At 38.1% G+C, this 19,190-nt stretch overlaps 2 protein-coding genes across 2 annotated transcripts; both read right to left on the bottom strand.

The window, feature by feature from the left end:
* Positions 1-3,094: 3,094 nt before the first annotated feature.
* On the bottom strand, positions 3,095-4,087 carry LOC128545479 (trace amine-associated receptor 13c-like). Its single transcript, XM_053515774.1, has one exon. The coding sequence runs from the start codon at positions 4,085-4,087 to the stop codon at positions 3,095-3,097; it is 993 nt and encodes a 330-aa protein (XP_053371749.1).
* Positions 4,088-14,472: 10,385 nt separating this feature from the next.
* On the bottom strand, positions 14,473-15,465 carry LOC128517156 (trace amine-associated receptor 13c-like). Its single transcript, XM_053490954.1, has one exon. It carries the CDS (start codon positions 15,463-15,465, stop codon positions 14,473-14,475), a length of 993 nt encoding a protein of 330 aa, XP_053346929.1.
* Between the last annotated feature and the right edge of the window lie 3,725 nt (positions 15,466-19,190).

Below are 19,190 nucleotides of genomic sequence, written 5' to 3'. Positions count from 1 at the left end.
GAATACAGCATCTCTCTAATGTCTTCAAAGTTTAAAACAATACCTGATATTATATGGTACTTTAGGAAATTTGTGAATGTAACTGGTCAATATCTTACATCTTATGGCTCAAACAGCTGTGGTGCTTTTATAGTGAGAAAATAGATTACACCCCTTAGTTTGAGTGACATGATACAAATGATGTCTTGGCTCATTGGAATAAACATACTTTGAGTTGTTTGTTTGCTTGTATTGTGCAGTATTTTTTAATGAACATTTTATTACAATATTTTTACAAAAGTCGTTGACCCTGTTCATGTGGCTGCCTTTTTCATTTTTTGAGGCTGTTTAGTAGACTGGTGACTAAAAGATCATTGTCATCTGTGTAGCAAACTCCAGTTCCCAGCATGCCTTTCAAGCCTGACACTAACCTGCATCACACAACCATTGTCTCTCCTCATCTGATTTTTTAGGTAGGAAAGTGTTACAAGTTCCCTAATGCTACAGTAGTAAGCATAAAGGTTAAACCATTTCTATAAGCCATGAAGTTTGCCTACAAACATTTATTGTGCTATTAAACATTTAGGACTAAGACCTAGAGGGGGCACAAAATCACTTTTGGTGGTGTTTATTACAACCTAAACAGACTTAATGACATTTACTTAGATACACAGACAGAATTACCTAATTTAATGGAATTTACAACTTTTCCAAAAACTTTCAACATTAGAACAATCAGTTGTGGCCCACTTAGGTCAGATAGCAAACTGATTTTTATTTGTGATAGCAGATGTAGACTATGCAGTGCTAAAGTCCCAAGCCACCCTGAAATTCTCATTTAAGTTATGTACCCAAGTAATATTATTTAATAAGATTTTTTTGTGGATTAGCAACAACACTTTATAACATTTAAATAAATATGAAGGTACAAAGATAATTACATTTTATTTAGAACTACAGAAATAGTTATGTGCAATCTGAAAATACTCATGTAGGAAATAAAAGACACGAACGCTGCCATCTGTGCATTACTGATACCCCTCATTAAGCACACCCCCAAGTAACCAGGATTATTACCGTACCAAGTTACGACCAAAATACACTTATTGGCTTACAAACAACATGAAGAGGCTATGATTAAAGAGGAAAAAATGAAGAGGCTATCTATGACTGCTCAACAATTGCAGCCTGTTGATAATGTGGTTTAAACCTGTGACCTTGTGATAATTACATGGACCTACCACAGCTCAGGTGTTGATCTTAGTGCGATCTGTACAATCTATTGAATTTGCATTCATGCAAATTGGCAGACACGATTATTCAGTGTGACCTATTGTTAATGATGTATTTGATTATACATCTGAGCAGCTAAAAGCTTTGCTTAAGAGGTTGCTGTGGTTTGAAACATTGACTTTCTGATGTCTTACCCACTTAGCTACCTCCCTTTATTTATGAGATGTACCATAATCATGTTTGACCAGGAATTGTTAAAACTACAATTTATCTACCAACTATTAGAAAGTAAAACATCATGCAGGGACTTGACTTGGTTCTTTCACATCAACACTGTGGTGAATGTCAGCATCTTTACCATCGACATCTGAAGGACAATTGACTGCCCTCCGTGGTGCTTAACTTTTATATCTGTACCTAATGGGAAACATAAACGACTGTCTTTGGAGGAGAACCAATCATGGCAGCACCTTTACAGAGAGTGGTTCAATGAGGTGAGACACTATGCTTACTAAGCTCTCTGATCTGCACCCTGTCAACAGCAGGTGGTGCTGAACCAAGCCCATGAAGCTAGTGAAGGATCATCAGCCATCCAAACGATAACCTCTTTCCTCAGGAAAGTGCTTCCAATCTGTAAAAGCCAGCACAGGAAAAATTAGAAGGTTTTTTTTTTTTTTTTCTTTCTGTGGGCCTTAAACCAGAAGATAAATGTCTACTACCACACCAAATTCATGGTGTAGCACATTTTTAGTATGCTGCACATTTCTTTGTTTGCACAGTTGCTTTTTTATATTTATAATTTATATTTCCTATTTATATTTGTAATAACCATGGTTATCTTATTTTGCTACTTATAATGAGTTTGTTTGCTCTTTGAAAGAAAGAAAAAAATGTCTGCACATGTTTTTTATAAATATTTAATCAATTATTTGCACAGTGAAGCATGATGTCACTACTCCCCTCCTTTTTTATTTTAAAGCACACATATAGGCTCAGTGTTTCATAACTCCCTACGGCAAGCTTCATAAATCATTTTACTTGTTTCTAGGATTATGAATACATAATAAACTTATGGTTTATGCTTTTTGTTTTTTTCTCCCAAGAAAGTGTACTTGCAAAATCACTTTCACTCTTGGATTGTGGGTTTGTTATTTATTTTTATTTTTTTGTATTTTTATAAATAACAAATTCAATAAAAGCATTCAACATCCTAGTCTGTCTAAAATCCAAATCTTATATGTCTGGTACTACAACACTGTAGATTTGCCAATTTACAAATTTTTATATCTTTGGGATATCATTACAATTGGCATTAGTATGGAGAAGCCCTTGTGGCTAAATAAACTCCATAAGGACATGGTTTCCAAAGATTAATGAAGAAAAATTGAGGCCTGACATCAACTCCATTGAAGACCTTCGAAATAATTTTAAATGCTAACTACACCCGATGCTTATCCAACCAACACCATGTGGCCAAAAGTACAAATTGCAACTTCTCAAAATTCGTGAAAAACTACACCAGCCCATGTTCACTCATGGTTTTGAAATGGACACATATGGATGTGATGGTCAGGTGTCCATATAAGTTTGACCATAAAGAGTAGTGGCTCAGGTAATCAATATATCAATATAATAATAATAATAATAATAATAATAATAATAATAATAATATTAGATAAAAAATAAAAATATTTTAAAAGCCTTTGAGATTCTGTAAAAAGTAAAATGTCCACTATTGATATATAGTTCCATCTATAAAATAATTTAATAGCTAACCAAATTTCTTTATCTATTGTTTTATACTGATGACAATAATAAGACTTTTAAGTAGATTTTATATATAATATAATAATTGTTAGGGAAAGAAAAGCGGGACAATTATTTATGAAAAGACACTGATTAAGGCAGAGTCTGTTTGCAATATTTGCAGTGTCATAATTAATTTAATACATTTCCTAAACCACGGGTAAAACAAAGCATAAATAAATGGATTAATGGTAGAATTAAGATATGCTACAAGAACGACTTTGTGAATAGTTTCTGCCTGTAGTTCAATAACATCACCCAATAAACTATATATAAAATATGGAAGTAAACACACCAGAAACACAGAAACTAAAATGCCGAGGACTTTAGCTGCTTTTCTCTCAGATCTCATTGAGTGTGATGTGATTTTCTGTGTTTTAGGCCGTGTGTGATTATTAAGCTCTTTGATAGCAGTGGCATGTTTCTTAGCAATCACAAAAACCAGAGTATACATTATGATAATTACAGAAAGTGGAAATATAAATGACACTACAAGATCAATAACTGACCAAACCTGACCCAGAGTGAGAAGACATTCTCCAGGACACATTAAATAACCTGTAAATATTCCATTGGAATAATAGAATGCAATTATATAAACCAGACACACAAATAAAGTAGAATAAATAACCTTGCACATATTCCTCCTAGAGACTGTGCTTATATAGAGAAATGGGTTTGAGAGAGCCAAATATCGATCCACAGCAATAAGTGTGATGTTATAAGTAGCGGAGACTGTGAGGAAATCATTAATTAACCAAAAAATTAGGCAGAAGTCACTCCCAAAAATCCAGCATGACTCGATTGTCCAACTGAACATCGGCACCATTACAAAAGCACCAATAAAGAAATCTGACACAGCCAAAGAGAGGACAAGTGTGTTGGCTGGTGTGTGAAGCTGCTTGAAGTGAAAAACTGAGATAATGACCAGCAGATTTCCACACACTGTTAGCAGAACCACAGCAGCTGAACACACATACAACAAGATATCAACTGCAGGGGATTCATATCTCTCTGGACAGGAGAATTGCATACAAAGATCAGACTGGTTTAACTCTGTCAAGTTCATAAATCTATTTTTTTAAATTATTTTTTAAAAAGTTTGAAAACCACAATGTATTAGATACTACTATTTAAAACTGCAAATGTAAAAGGTCACAATCAAATGACGTATGGCTCAAACAGCTCTAGTGTTTTTATAGTTTAATAATTGATCACACCTCCTAATTTGAATGGCAATATGATATCAATGATGTAATGCCTTGTTGGAATAACATTTTTTTTTTTCCTCCAATAAAATCCCACAATTAGGCACCAAGTTTTAAACAAACATACATTGAAAGACATACATTGTCATTGTAACTGACAAGTAAAATGAATACCATCTTTTTATAGTAATACAACATATCATTGGGATATATTAGGTAGAAAGTAAGCATTACGATTTTTAAGCAAGCATAAAGATTCATGCAAGGTCAACAAGGAACAAATTAAGCTGGCTTAATAACTGGAAAAGTGGAACTGGCCCCAGTCACTACACGCATCCCAAGCAGGCCACACAGGGCATCCATGTGACGAGATTTCCAGCCAGAAGCGAGACACCAGGAAATGTCAGACAGGGCCAGAGGGGGTCTGAATCACTGGCAGCTCAGGAGTGAGATGTACAGCTCAATGGAGAGATAGGGGAAAGTGGAAGAGGAAGAGAGGAGAAGAGAGAGAAAAGGAGAGAGCAAAAGAGTGGGAGAGATAGTAGGAGAGATGTCTAGAAAAATGTCAAACCTGATGCTCTCTCTCAACAGTTCTCTACCTCTCAGCACTCCCCCCTTTTTGTCTTTGTCTCATATCTCCATTGAGTTTGTTACTGGACTACCACTGGCTGACAACAACACCTGCATCCTAGCCATTGTGGACTGATTCTATGAATCCAGCCACTTCTTTCCACTACCCATGGTTCCATTTGACAAGGAAACAGCCGCGCTTATCATCAACCATGTCTTTTGATTTAACAGACTCCAACTCAACATTGTTTCTGACCAGGGCATTCAATTCTGCTCAATTCATGAAGGCCTTTTGTGGGCTTGTCAGTGCCACCCCTAGCCTTTCTTCCGATTCCCACTCCAGACTAACGATTACAAACAAAACCCATGAACCAGGAACTTGAGAGGCCTTTAAGGTGCATGGCCTTTCAGGATGCAGCCTCCTGGAGCCACTTTCTTCCCTGGGTAGAATATGCTTAACACCTCATGTCCTCATCTTTCACAGACTGGTGGCCACAGTGGAGGGAATGAATAGGCGCACATTCCACATTATTGCAGAGGGCTGCATTAGAAAATTTTAAATTGATACTGGGAATTGGCTTCAACTAATGAATTAATGAACAAGTTGGTTACTCCTCAATCAGGGTGGGAAAAAAAAAAAAGAAAAACCTAATTTGTCTCCAGTGTTATAAGAGCCCATAGATACCGATCAATTGAATTACCACCTAAAGAAAGTAGCCAAAGAATTGGTCAATGATTTCATTCATTATAAAGGATCTAGCAACTGCCCAGTGTTTATTGCTGAGTGACCTTTCCAGTATCTTGTTGATACTTTACTGTTCCTTTACAGATTAATAGGGACTCATTCTGTTGCAGGTTTAATTGATTTTGTGGCAGCAGACAGCCTCACTGCAGAACACTTGGGCAGAGCAGTACGCACAGCACCGCTCTACCACCCTAAATGTACGTTTACATCAAATACCACACAGAGCTTTATCAGTAATCTCCCAGAGTTATTAACCTTTGATTGGATCACCGTCTGCTCCCACAGAACTCGATCAGGCGACCGAATATTTAGAGTCAACTTTCCGCTTTACCTTAGATTATGTAACTCCGCTCAGAAATTAGAACGGCAAATGGCGCCAAACTAAATTGTTAGTATTCCAAATAGCATGGAAGGAGAGCATCCTGAATTAGAGAAAAGCTCCCAGTGCTGCTAGATTAATGTATCTCTCCACTCTTATAGAAAATAACTAAAATAATTCTAGATTTTTATTTAATACCATAGCTAAATTAACTAAAAACAAGACCACTGCAGAAATCTCCACAACAACAACATACAGTAGTGAGAATTTCATGAACTTTTTCAAAAACAAAATGTAAGTATTTGAAAGTAATTAACTGTTCACTCAGCAGTGGGTATGTTCCTAAATCCCTTAAATTAGCAGTTATTAAACCACAAATCAAGAAACCTGACCTTGACCCCTGTCAGCTTTTCAATTAAAGGCCGATATTAAACCCCCCTTTTATGGAAGTATAATACATTGCAGTGGGAAATATTTCTAACATGGTAAATGCTCTAAGGATTTTTTTCAATTCAGATCAAATTGCAATGCAGAAAAATTTAAACATTTTTATTGCAACACGTTTTTTTCAGTTCATCAATTCAACCTGCTATTTTGCTTTGAGGAATTTTGACACTATTATACTTCCATACCCTTTATCTCAGCAGCTATGTTCATATCTACATAGAAATTAAATTAATGAACTGCATCAGTCAGGATTTAGGCCTCATCACAGCACAGAGACAGCACTCATTAAAGTAGTAAATGACCTCCTAGTGGCCTCTGATCAGGGTTGTGTCACTATACTTGTGTTACTCGACCTCAGTGCAGCTTTTGACACTATTTATCATAGTATTCTCTTTCACAGATTAGAAAATGTGGTAGGAATTAAGGTAACGGGACATAAAAGATTGGATGTTAATTAATTTCCTTCTGCTTAATTCTGATAAGACAGAAGTTCTAGTCATAGGACCACAAGCAGCTACAAATAAGCTTTCTGATCACACTGTGATTTTAAATGGCCTTTCTGTTCCATCAAGCAAAAGACCTCGGTGTGATTATAAATTCCAGCCTTTCATTTGAAGAACACATAGATAATATTACATGAATAGCACTCTTTCACCTCAGAAATGTTGCCAAGATAAGAAATATATTGTCACCAAATGATGCAGAAAAACTAGTTCATGCTTTTATCACCTCTAGGTTGGATTATTGCAAAACCGCCATGGTGTGCAATGGAGCACCAACCTGACCTGCTGCTTAAAAAGCTTTTCCCTCCAGGGAATAATGAAAGTCTACACAGCTTAAAAGGAAGTGTTAGCTTTTCAGGAAGAATGATGTCCCAGGAGAGAAATAGCCTGGAAGCGTCCACCCCCGGCCCCCTGACAGAACCTGCCATCTAAATTCAAGTGCTTAAAGGCTATTTCCATCTCTGCATAAGCGAGAGAGGATGTCTATCCCTGCTCATTCACTAGAAGTGCCAGGGCACGCTTGAGAGCAGACGGAGAAATTTTCTGATTTGGCGAGTGCGCGAGAGAAAGGAGGGGAATTCGTCTCTCCTGCACACCTGGCAGATTCAAGCGTAAGCCCCAAAGCGAAGCACTTTAATTGAAACAGTAAGTGCAGAGATCACCCTCCGATATGGATGTATCACACACGGAGGGACATCTTGTTTAAAACTCAGCAATATCGGTGAGTTAAACACTTTCTTATTTTGCTGGTTTACACACAGACACGCAAAACACAACTAGGCTGTCATGAAGACAAAAAGATCTGAGGAATGTTTCCGGTTCACTCCTATTTATAACCTGCAGGTGCGTTTCATCAGATGGCGTCACCTGACCGAGGTTATATAAGCCAAAATTTGGCATGTTTAATACACCTGCTTCACAACCGGCAACATGAAAAGATGTTCCCATAGCGTTTTCACGCAGCATCGAGTGTAGCCTTTGAAAGGGAACAGCAAAAATAATGGCATAAGGGCTTGTAAAGAACATTTTTATTATTTGGACAAAAATCAAATTTTTTACAGTTAAAGACATAACATTTTAAATGTTAAAATACCTAAACTAAATAGAGCAAACTTTCAGAATAAAAGATTTGAATAAATCAAATGTTTTGAATATTAAGCCAAAAACATCTCCCATGGCCTGTACGATCATGTTTACGAAATGTCCATCAGTATGTATATATATATCAGTGTACAGATCTGGCCATTAGGAATGCACGTTTCGAGAAAAGCGATCCCGCAACTTGCCACGGCTCGCACGGCAAGCTGTGAAAATGCCCTTCATTCGTGTTTCAGTCTAAAGTATTGTGTGTCTACTGTAGCGAAAAATGTGTTATCTCTCAAAGGCACCCATTGACAGCAAGCGACAGTGCTCATAAACGTGTTGAGCTCAAACTGTAAATACTGATATGTATTTATTCTTCATATTCTTCTCTCCTTCAGTGATGATACTTCTTTGACTGCGCTTTCAGTATTATTATTGTTATTATTAGTAGTAGTGCTCCGAATTTATTATTAATGGTATTATTCTTCTTATTATTATTGTAACGCACCTGCGCGTGTGCAAAAAGACTAAGTACAACAAAAAATACAAAATGTATGATATGTTAGCCTAAAACATTATTGTTTTATTGTTTTTCTGCGATTTAAATATACACTAAACAATAAACACTGCCGTGTGCAAAGTAAAAGTGAGTTGCACATGCAGCTTTTTAATCAAAAGGCTAAGAAACGCGTGTGCAGATATGAGCAGATTTATTGATAAAACTACAGACATGAAATGAAACAAACACAAAAATATGTGCTACTCACTGAATACAACACGACAGCATGCGGAATCTCCGGGTTTTGACTGCGCTTTCTCCATTCATTAGTAGTAATACACGAAAAAATGCTAGGCACACATCGTTTAGTTGTTTATGCTGGGTCAAAAATCTGTGTTATTTCTGGTACACATATACACATATATATACTCAGCAAAAAAAGAAACGTCCTCTGACTTTCAAGTGTTTTTACTTTCAGTAAACTTAATGTGTAAATATAGTATAGTTGTTGTGGCCATCCTGTACCTGTCACGCAGGTGTGATATTCGGATGTACCCATCCTGTGCAAGTGTTGTTACACGTAGTCTTCCACTGCGAGGATGATCAGCTGTCCTTCCTGTCTCCCCGTAGCGCCGTCTTAGGCGTCTCACAGTGCGGACATGGCGATTTATCGCCCTAGCCACATCAGCGGTCCTCATGCCTCCCTGCAGCATGCCTAATGCACGTTCACGCAGATGAGCAGGGACTCTGGGCATCTTTCTTTGGGTGTTTTTCAAAGTCGGTAGACAAGTCTCTTTAGTGTCCTGCGTTTTTAAAACTGTGACGTAAAATGCCTACTTTCTGTAAGCTGTTAAGGTCTTAACGACCATTCCACAGGTGCATGTTAATTAATTGATTATGGTTAATTAACATTTTAATGATTAGCGATTGTTGTAGACATTCACACTATTTTTGGGGAAGAGCTTGGCTTGTACAGGCAACTTTACACTGATCAACAGTCGGCGCCCCGCTGTAACCAGCAGATCAAAGGAGCAGTTATCGGCTTTGACACGTAGCCTTCTGAGTTTGGAAGCCAGAGTTTGTTGGTTGAAAGCACATTTAAAGGAGAAGGTAACATTACAAACACTAACACAAACTCTCCGTGCATACACACCTACAGTATGAGGCGCGCGCGCATACACACCCAATCTCTCCGTGCACACACAATCTCTCCATGCAGATACACCATGCAGGGAACAATGGAACAACAGGTCTTCACTTCGTAGTACACCTGGCCATTAATGAAAATGAATACAGTGGAACCTCGGATTACGAGTAACGCAGTTTGAGTGTTTTGCAAGATAAGCAAAGATTTTTAATACATTTTTACTTGAAAAAACGAGCATTGTCTTGGTTTACGAGCACCGAGTATCATGTTTCGCGCATGCACTTCTTGTTTCGACCCTGAGCGTCATTTTATCACAAATGAGCCAACGGTTTTTCTCTCTCTTGCGCTGCCTAATCGTCTCGCCTGCTGGGTCTTTGTGCTCATCTCTTACTGGTTTAATCAACATCTGTGCATGCGTGTACTATTTACTATAACACTGTGTCCCTGTATGTGTATAAAACACATTTTATTTTGTGTTCGGAAGCGCATGTATACAGCGCGTGTACTGTTTATTATAACACAGGTGTGTGTGCGTGAGTAAACCAAAAGAAATTCTCAATGCAGAGTTTAAAAATCTATTTTCTTCCTCATCGCGGTGCATGTGTTTGTGTGCGCGCGCGCGCACAAGCGTAATTTGACACTGTGCCGGCTATGTGTGTGTGTGTGTGTGTGTGTGTGAACCCCCTTCACAAACACACACACGGCCACAGAAATTAAGGCACACACACTTTGTGTCATTAGCAATGTTTAGTGCGATTTTTCAGATAAAACAGTGTAGCGGGAGAGAGGCGTTGATTTATGACCGCGGAAGTGTGGTCCAGTGCGGGAGATGCATTGTGGGTAATGCAGTCCGGTGTGTGAATGCGAATGCAAGATGTAAGCTAGGATATAGAGCCTGAGTTTTGTTCTTCAGTATTTTTTTTTTGTTGGATTTAAGTGCAGGATCCACCCGAAAGTTTGTACTATAACCTCACAATGCAGCAATTAAAAGAACGGGCATGGACCAGTTTGTCCATCTCATCATTACAGGACCATAAATTAACGGGCTGTTACGCTGTTGCGAGCAACATTAAGATAAAGCGGAAAAGCTTTAATAATTTAGAAGAGAACAACAGTCTTTCCATTAATGTGTGTGTTTAAACGAGAGGAGAAAGTTTTAATGTGTAAGATGAGAAGGGGAAGACAGGAGGGGCTGAAAGCAAGAGTCTTCACTTACTCTAGCCTCACACACACACACACATACACGGCGCCTGCATGCACAAACAAACTCTTATCTGCCGGGATTTATTTTTTACTTTTTTGAAAGGTAAAGTGCAAGTTAATTTGTTTTATTTTTACTTTATATTTTGTATTAATTATTTTATGTTTTAATTTTTTTGGGCTATAGAACGAATAATTTAAGTTTACATTATTGCTTATGAAAAAATTAAATTTGGTTTACGAGTGTTTTGCAATACGAGCCTACTTCCTGAATGAATTATGCTCGTAATCCAAGGTTCCACTGTATTTTATCAAGATGTTTACTGGCAAAGCTGAGATAAGCCTTTGTTATTTTTCCTCAGCAGTGGTTTACATCTTGGAACTCTCCCATACAAACCAATTTTGCCCAGTCTCTTTGTTATGGTGGAGTCATGAACACTCACCTTAACTGAGGCAAGTGAGGCCTGCAGTTCTTTGGATGTTGTAGTGGGGTCTTTTGTGACCTCTTGGATGAGTTGTCACTGTGCTCTTAGGGTAATTTTGGTTGGTCAGTCACTCCTGGGAAGGTTCACCACTGTTCCATGTTTTTGCCATTCGTAGATAATAGCTCTCACTATGGTTCCCTGCCATCCCAAAGCTTTAAAAATTGCTTTAAAACCTTTTCCATACTGAGAGATCACAATTATTTCCTTTCTTATTTGTTTGTGAATTTCTTTGGATCTCAGCGTGATGTCTAGCTTTTGAGGATTTTTTGGTCTACTTCACTTTGTCAAGCAAGTCCTATTTGAATATTTTCTTGATTGCGAACAGGTGTGGCAATAATTATCCCTGGGTGTGGCTAGAGAAATTAAACTCAGGTGTGATAAACCAGAGTTAAGTTGTGCTTTAATAAGGGCGGGAAACACTTTTTCACACAGGGCTATATTGTTTTGGATTCTGTTTTCTCTTGATAATAAAAACCCTTATTTAAAAACTGCATGATATGTTTACTTGTGTTATCTTTGACTATTATTTAAATTTGTTTAATGTCCTAAAACATCAAAGTGTGACAAACATGCAAAAAAATAAGAAATCAGTAAGGAGGCAAACACTCTTTCACACCACTGTATCTGTATGTTTTGCATGATCTCTAGATAACATGTTACATTGCATATTTTACTATTTAATTTCTATACCGTGCACTTGTCATCCATAACATTAACACTACATAAGATTAACGGCAGTTATTTACAAGTAAATTTTATGCAGTTTATGAAGGTATGGATAATTTTTCTTCTCTTTTGGTTAAGAATAAAAACAATTAGTAAAATTGTAAAAATCTGAATAGACCATAAAATTAAAAGATGTGCTATGTAGATGGAGGGCGGGGGCAATTAATGGCATGGTGGCATGTGTGGCATTGGTCCATGACCCATCATTAGGAAGCTAATAATAATTTAAAAAAAAACAGAGAAAAAAATCGTAGACCCTAAACTTAAAAAGGTGACAATAAATCGGGAAGATCAATATCGGTCCATGCTTTGTGTTAATACGCTGCATTTTGTGATGATCCCTAAATCATTCATTGCTCCATAGAGAATAATGGGGTTGATGGGGTTAAGTGCCTAATTAAGAAAAAGACTATGTAAAAAGGAAATATATGTACAGTATATGTTTGTATCTAACTTGCGGGTTTATTTAAGCAGCTATTGAAGCCGTAAATATGCGAATATAAAACTAACTTTACCGCGGTTGAACTAACCTAGTTTGCGGTGTGTTTAAATGCATCGCAGTTAGGCCCTGCTAATCAGAACAGATTGTGGCATAAAGACGTTCTGCAGTTTGTGATGTTCTCAGCTGAGCCGATGGTGTGAGAGCGAATGGTCTGTGTGCAGACCATTTCTTATGGACTGTAAGCCATGAGGAGAGTTGCATAGAGAAGCTTAAGGAGTAAGTACCTGGAGTAGAGACCAAGAATTGACCCTTTCGAAAACTTCTACAACAAACGTAGTTATTTATTTTGTGTTGCGCTACTGGCGTGAAGGGGCCATTTTGATTTTAAAGGCCTCAACACTCACAAGCAACGATTCAGGCCTGCACCTATAACTTTCTTTGGAAGTTAACCAAGGTAATACTTTATATGTATTTAATTTATAATTTCTTGGATTATTTTATGTTCTATAAGTACTGTGGGGCCAATTATATATATTTTTTATATTTATATGAGTGGCAGCCTTTTGTGAGTATGCTTTTAATATTTAGGTTGATCTGCATAATTTATGGGTCATTGTACTTTTGAGTAACTAGATAGTTAATAGTTGGACAAAACATGAACGCAGAATTAGTTATAACCTATAGGTTGGTACATTGGTTTAAAGAACCCAGGACGCACTTCCATAGGGTCTAACACAAGGTCAAGAGTGCATTGCAACTGGAATCAAAACAAGTTCTTTTTTTCATACATTTGTATAGTTGAAAGATGCATTTACAGGGTATAGTCTTTGAGTTTGTTAATCTAATGTAGTTGTGTGTAAGTGTAGCACTGGTCTACGTTTATATAGAATTAGTAGGTTCGAGTTCATTAATGTAGAATTAGTGTTGTGTGCTTGTGCAGTGTTGGTGTGTGTGTGTGTAGTAGTGGCGCATGTTAGCGCAGCATCAGCGAATGTTAGTGCTTTGCTGGTGTGTGTGTGTTTGTGTGTTAGGGAACATACAGAACCCAGTGCAGTAGTGAAACCATTTAAAACCACATACAACAGGTGAAGCATTAGATGATCAAAAATAAGCATTTTAAGAACTGAATTACAGGGTACACTCTGGACAGGGTGTTAATCCATCACAGGGCACACACACTCTTTCACACACTATGGGCAATTTGTGAAAGGCAATTAATGCCTAATCTGCATGTTTTTGGACTGTGGGAGGAAACCAAAGTACCCGGAGGAAACCCACCAAGCACGGGAAGAACATGCAAACTCCATGCACACAGAGACAGAAATCAAACCTATAACACGCAAATCAACCCTGACCCCTAAGGTTGCAAAGCATAACTGCTAACCACTGAGCCACTGTGACCCATCTATTCAGAAACTAATCACATACAATTATAAAAAAATGTTTAATAAATGATGACAACTAGTACATTTCATGCATTTATTATCTATAATAAATAATAATTTAACATGTTTAAGTAGGCTTTCTTTTCTAATAATAATAAGGTGATGGTGCTGAAACACACCATATAAACCAACCACCACTGCTTTTGGGGTCACATTTAGTCTCAAGTAACACATTTTTTATACATTTTTTTTCCATGTCATGTAATGTTAAATTAAATAAATTTTTCTCTAGAATATTACACTCTTCAAGTAATTCCTTTTTTCCATCTTTTTTTTTTTTTACAATTTTTGGAGTCATTAAACTTCATTATTTACTCTGACAAAAAAGTTTGTCATCTACCTAATATCCTTTTTTATCCTGGATATCTAAGTATTTGATTTTTCCTTCCAACACTACACATTTTACAGGACAAAAAGAGAAGATTTGCTTTTTGCTCCTTAATTATATCATGAAGAACTTGTGTTTTATGCTGTCAAAATGTAATTTATTATAATTTAAACCCATAACATTAAATATTCTTAAGATGCATGTACTATTATTGACCTTCCCTGTTATAATCTAAACATATCTCTGTTTACTTTATGATTTAATTTTATTTTTTTGCATCTTTAACAAATTAATTGAGAAAGAAAGTTCATGAAAGAACATTGATTAATGCAGAGTCTGTTTGGAATATTTGCAGAGTTATAATTATTTTAATGCACCTCCTAAACCATGGGTAAAACATAGCATAAAGAAACGGATTAATGGTGGAATTGAGATAAACCAAGATCATGAGTTTATGAAATGTTTCTGCCTGTAGTTCAATAACATATCCTAACAAACTGTAAATACAATATGGAAGTATACAGGCTAAAAACACAGATACTAGAATGCCGAGGACTTTAGCTGCTTTTCTTTCAGATTTCATTGAGTGTGAGGTGATTTTCTGTGTTTTAGGCTGTGTGTGATTATTAAGCTCTCTGATAGCAGTGGCATGTTTCTTAGCAATCAGAAAAACCTGAGTATACAATATTATTATGACAGAAAGTGGAAATATAAATGAAAAAACAAGATCAATTACAGACCAATCTTGATTCAAGGAGAGAATACACTGTCCAGGACACGCTAGAATATTCTTAGAGCCTTCATTAAAATAATAAAATGATATAGTATATGCTAGACACACAGACCAGTTTGAATAAACCATAATGCACATAATTCTCCCGGACATTTTGTATGTGTAAAGAAATGGGTTTGAGACAGCCACATACCGATCTACAGCGATCAGAGCAATATTATAAATGGAGAAGTCCATGATGAAGACACCAATTAACCAAAAGCTGATGCAGAAACTTTTCCCAAAGATCCAGCATGACTCAATCATCCAGATTAACTCTGGAAGCATCAATAAAGCACCGATGAGGAAATCCGACACAGCCAGAGAGAGCACAAGCAGGTTAGTCGGTGTATGAAGCTGCTTGAAGTGAAACACAGAGATGATGACGAGCAGATTTCCACACACTGTTAGCAGAACCACAGCAGCTGAACACACATACAGTAAGACATGAACTGCAGGAGATGCAGATCTCTCTGGACAGGCGAAATGTAGACATTGGTCAGACCAATTAAACTCCATCAGCTTCATGAATACAGCATTTTAAAAAGTCAACATATTTAAAAATAGCACTGTGGGTTGTGCCTTTGACACAACAGTAACAATACACAGCAGTTATCCAATAAATGATAACTTAAGCCAGCTCTGATATTTTTTATAATGTCTAATTTGACCACGCCTCCATGTTTGATCGACAGTTTTAAACATATTACCCTAGACTGTTAAAACAGAGGCCTTAAATGTCCTTTTGTCTGAAAAGTTTTTGTATGTTGCATAAATCAGAATTAAAATCAGAACAAGGTTTATTGGCCATGTATGGTGACATAAACAAGAAATTTGATTACGACTGATGGTAACTCTCAAAAGTACAGGCATATGTAACAAAACTGTACATCTTGTTTATAAACAAGGCGACAAACCTATCTACAGGAAGTACATTCAAAAACTATACAGATTAAATAAAGACTTCAAATATACAAAATATGAAATAAGACAGCATTGTACATAAAGTGTGACTGTGCTTGGCAATGCAAATAACAGTGGTGTGTATCACATATTCTCTACCTAGAAAATGGTTCTGGCCTTGACTGGTGTTGGCAACTGTTTCTCTGGGGACTTGACAGTTCGATAGTTCATGACTGGAACTTCTTACAAGTCTACCTGGGTCTTCAATAACTACCTGGACTCCATATTAACATCAATTAACATCAGCTATTATAGCTGAACTGCCTCCCACCCTACACACTGTATAAATGCAGATCATTTACTGCTTTCTGTTTCACCCAAATGAGGATGGGTTCCCTGTTGAGTCTGGTTCCTCTCAAGGTTTCTTCCTATTACCATCTCAGGGAGTTTTTCCTTGCCACTGTCGCCCTCGGCTTGCTCACCAGGGACAAACTGACCATTTTGATTCATACAAATTCACATTTCATACAAACCTAAATAATTCTTTTGACTATGTAAAGCTGCTTTGCGGCAATGAAAATTGCTAAAAGCGCTATACAAATAAAATTGAATTGAATTGAATTGAATGATAAGGAAGGGTTTTTTTTTGTTATCTGGTGTCCACCAGCACTCTAGAAGTTAAGAGCTTAGACACACTAAGGATACGGAACTGGATCTTAGCAACACCCCTCACAGCCAACTTCAATCCAATCGAGATTCTTAGAATGGGGACATACTGAACTTCAACTTGGTCTGTCATCCAGGAGGAACTCACACTCAGTTCTTAGTCAACAGCGGTTTTGGCAGTCCACCATGAAGGGAGATGTGCTGAAGTTCATTATGGAATGTGACAGACAGATTACCACTGTAGGATTACAAATTTATAAAAATGTTAAATCTAGCTTCCAACGTAATAGTATATAAACTGGAAGAGTTATGTACATTTGGGTTTAACATTTTGAAGTAAAGCTGGTGAAATTCTAAGAAGATCAAGTCTGGTAGCTCAGGTGTCTGAGGCATTAACCTTGTGTCTCTATGTACTTTCTGACCACTGGGTAGGGTCCCAAAGTCAATGTGAATGCTAATCTCAAGGCCAGGCTGTGCCTTTGTCTCTATGATAATGTGAAGGTCTGGGTGAAAAATGTAGTCTGGGAAAAGCCACTGTTATGCTGATGAGATCAGGGCTTGGGAACTTCTGTTACCAGGCTGACTCCTGTACTATACTATGCTTTGTTTAGCTTGTCTCCACCTCTTTGTATCCCTTCCCCTTGAAAAGTATAAAATCTTCAGAGCTGAGTTTTAGTCAGACTTGGACGACTCCAGCGACGCTCGGCGAGTTTTTAATAAAGAGTAACTTCTGCTTGAAAGATATTCCAACGCCTCCTAGTCTCTGCTTCGACAAAGGAAAGAAAAAAAGTTCACAACACCCCCAAACTAACAGACAAACAGAATTAACTAGGAGAAAAAACAAATATGCATACTGTGGCAGGGTAAGTGGTTGTTTTGATATGTGATTTGGTTGGGGGTCTGGTTATCAGATTAACGAGGGGAACGCAGTCTATTTAAGTGTTTGTGGTGCCTGGGTCCTCTTCAACCTGGCGTTTCCCTTTTCGTTCCTGGTTCCTAGTTGTTAAGGAAGGCTTAGATTCTGTTGACTGTGTAGCTAGGTGAATAGCTTAATGCTAATCAATACTATTTCCAGTTTAATTCTAGTGGAGTTGGTGGCATGGGCGTGTGAATTATTCATGGCGGAGCGCACTTTTAGGTATGCCGGCATTTGCGATAAATTTCTTTATTATTTTGGCAGTAAGCATATTTAGTGTATTGTGTTAGAGTTAGTATGAGAAAATGTTATTTTGTATAAACAGGCTTTTTAACAAACAGAATTGTTTGTTTGTGTAAAGTTTTAAAGTTGCGTTGTAGAAGAAATAAGTTGCTCGGCCTGTCTACTGTGCTTCGGTAAGCTTTTCTGGTGCCAGGAGAGACTCAGTCAAACATACACACACACACACACACATGTTGTCTGTCAGAAAGGTCTCTGGTGATTAACAACAAAAGATGGGGTTTTTATATGTTTGACCAAATGCCTGTGCCATCGACATATGTTACTACAAAGAACATGAACTATTGTAAATGTCCTAGTAAGATCCTGAAGATTTAAAGGGGTGAAAGACAGAGAGGTCCACAGATGTCTCCTGCTTGTATTAAATCCATTCTCAACGCCCTGAAGGAAATCAGGCTAGACCGGAGAGTGACTGTACATCACTTTCAAAAATGTTTAGGCCTCATGGCAGCTGCATCCACGGTGATACCTTTGGGCCTACTGCACATGAGAGCTTTTCAGTTGTGAATAAGAGCCAGGGGACTTCATGCAAGGGCCAATCCCCGAAGGCAAATAGGGGTTACGCGCAAAGGGCTTCGTACCCTTTCTATGTGGTTCAGACCCCGGTTCCTGACTTTGGGTCCCACTTTAGGTCGTCTTAACGACAGACACTTCCCTTACCGGCTGGGGTGCGGTCTTGGATGGCCGTCCAGCCCAAGGGAGCTGGAGAGGCCATCTTCTCACATGGCACATTAATTGCCTCGAAATGATTATTATATTATTATATTCTTGGCCCTATAGTATTTCTGTGCTCGCGCCGCTTGAATAGCTAGCGCACCAGGTTCCTCTTGGGGGCACAGGACAAGTTCCTGTCCCGTAGGGCAATGTACATTATAGCTAAAAGCCAGGGGATTACTCAAGGGCCCATTCCCGGAGGCAAATATGGGTTACGCGCCAGGTGGCTTCATACCCTTTCTATGTGGTTCAGACCCCGCTTTCTGACTTTGGGTCCCACTCTACATGCATCCTTTTGTTGTCGCAGATGTTAATGACAGACGCTTCCCTCACGGGCTGGAGCTGGAGAGGCCATCATCTCGCGTGGCACATCAATTGCCCCGAACTGATGGCTTTATTTTGGCCCTGAAACACCTCCTCCTGCAATTGTGAGGCTACCATGCCCTAGTGCAAGTAGACGACACTATGGTAGTCTCGTACATAATCACCGGGGCAAACTGTGCTCGCGCCGCTTGAATGAGCTAGCGCACCAGTTTCTGCTTTGGGCACAGGGCGAGTCCCTGTCCCTCAGGGCGATGTACACTCCAGGGCATATGGAGTTGGGAGCCCTGGTACCTTCAACGCACTAGAAGAACATATGCCCTCAAGGAGAGCGTATTTGAAAGTGGTGCATGGCAGAACATGTAGACCCAGTCCACTGCTAAATTGTTTCAGTGCTGGAGTTCTGCAAGAAGTTACTCGGGCTTATGCCCTT

This window comes from Clarias gariepinus, chromosome 2 (assembly GCF_024256425.1).
Source record: "Clarias gariepinus isolate MV-2021 ecotype Netherlands chromosome 2, CGAR_prim_01v2, whole genome shotgun sequence".
In the NCBI taxonomy this organism is placed as follows: domain Eukaryota; kingdom Metazoa; phylum Chordata; class Actinopteri; order Siluriformes; family Clariidae; genus Clarias; species Clarias gariepinus.
The sequence above is the reverse complement of the archived record's forward strand: the minus strand, read 5'-3'. Positions and strand labels throughout refer to the sequence as shown.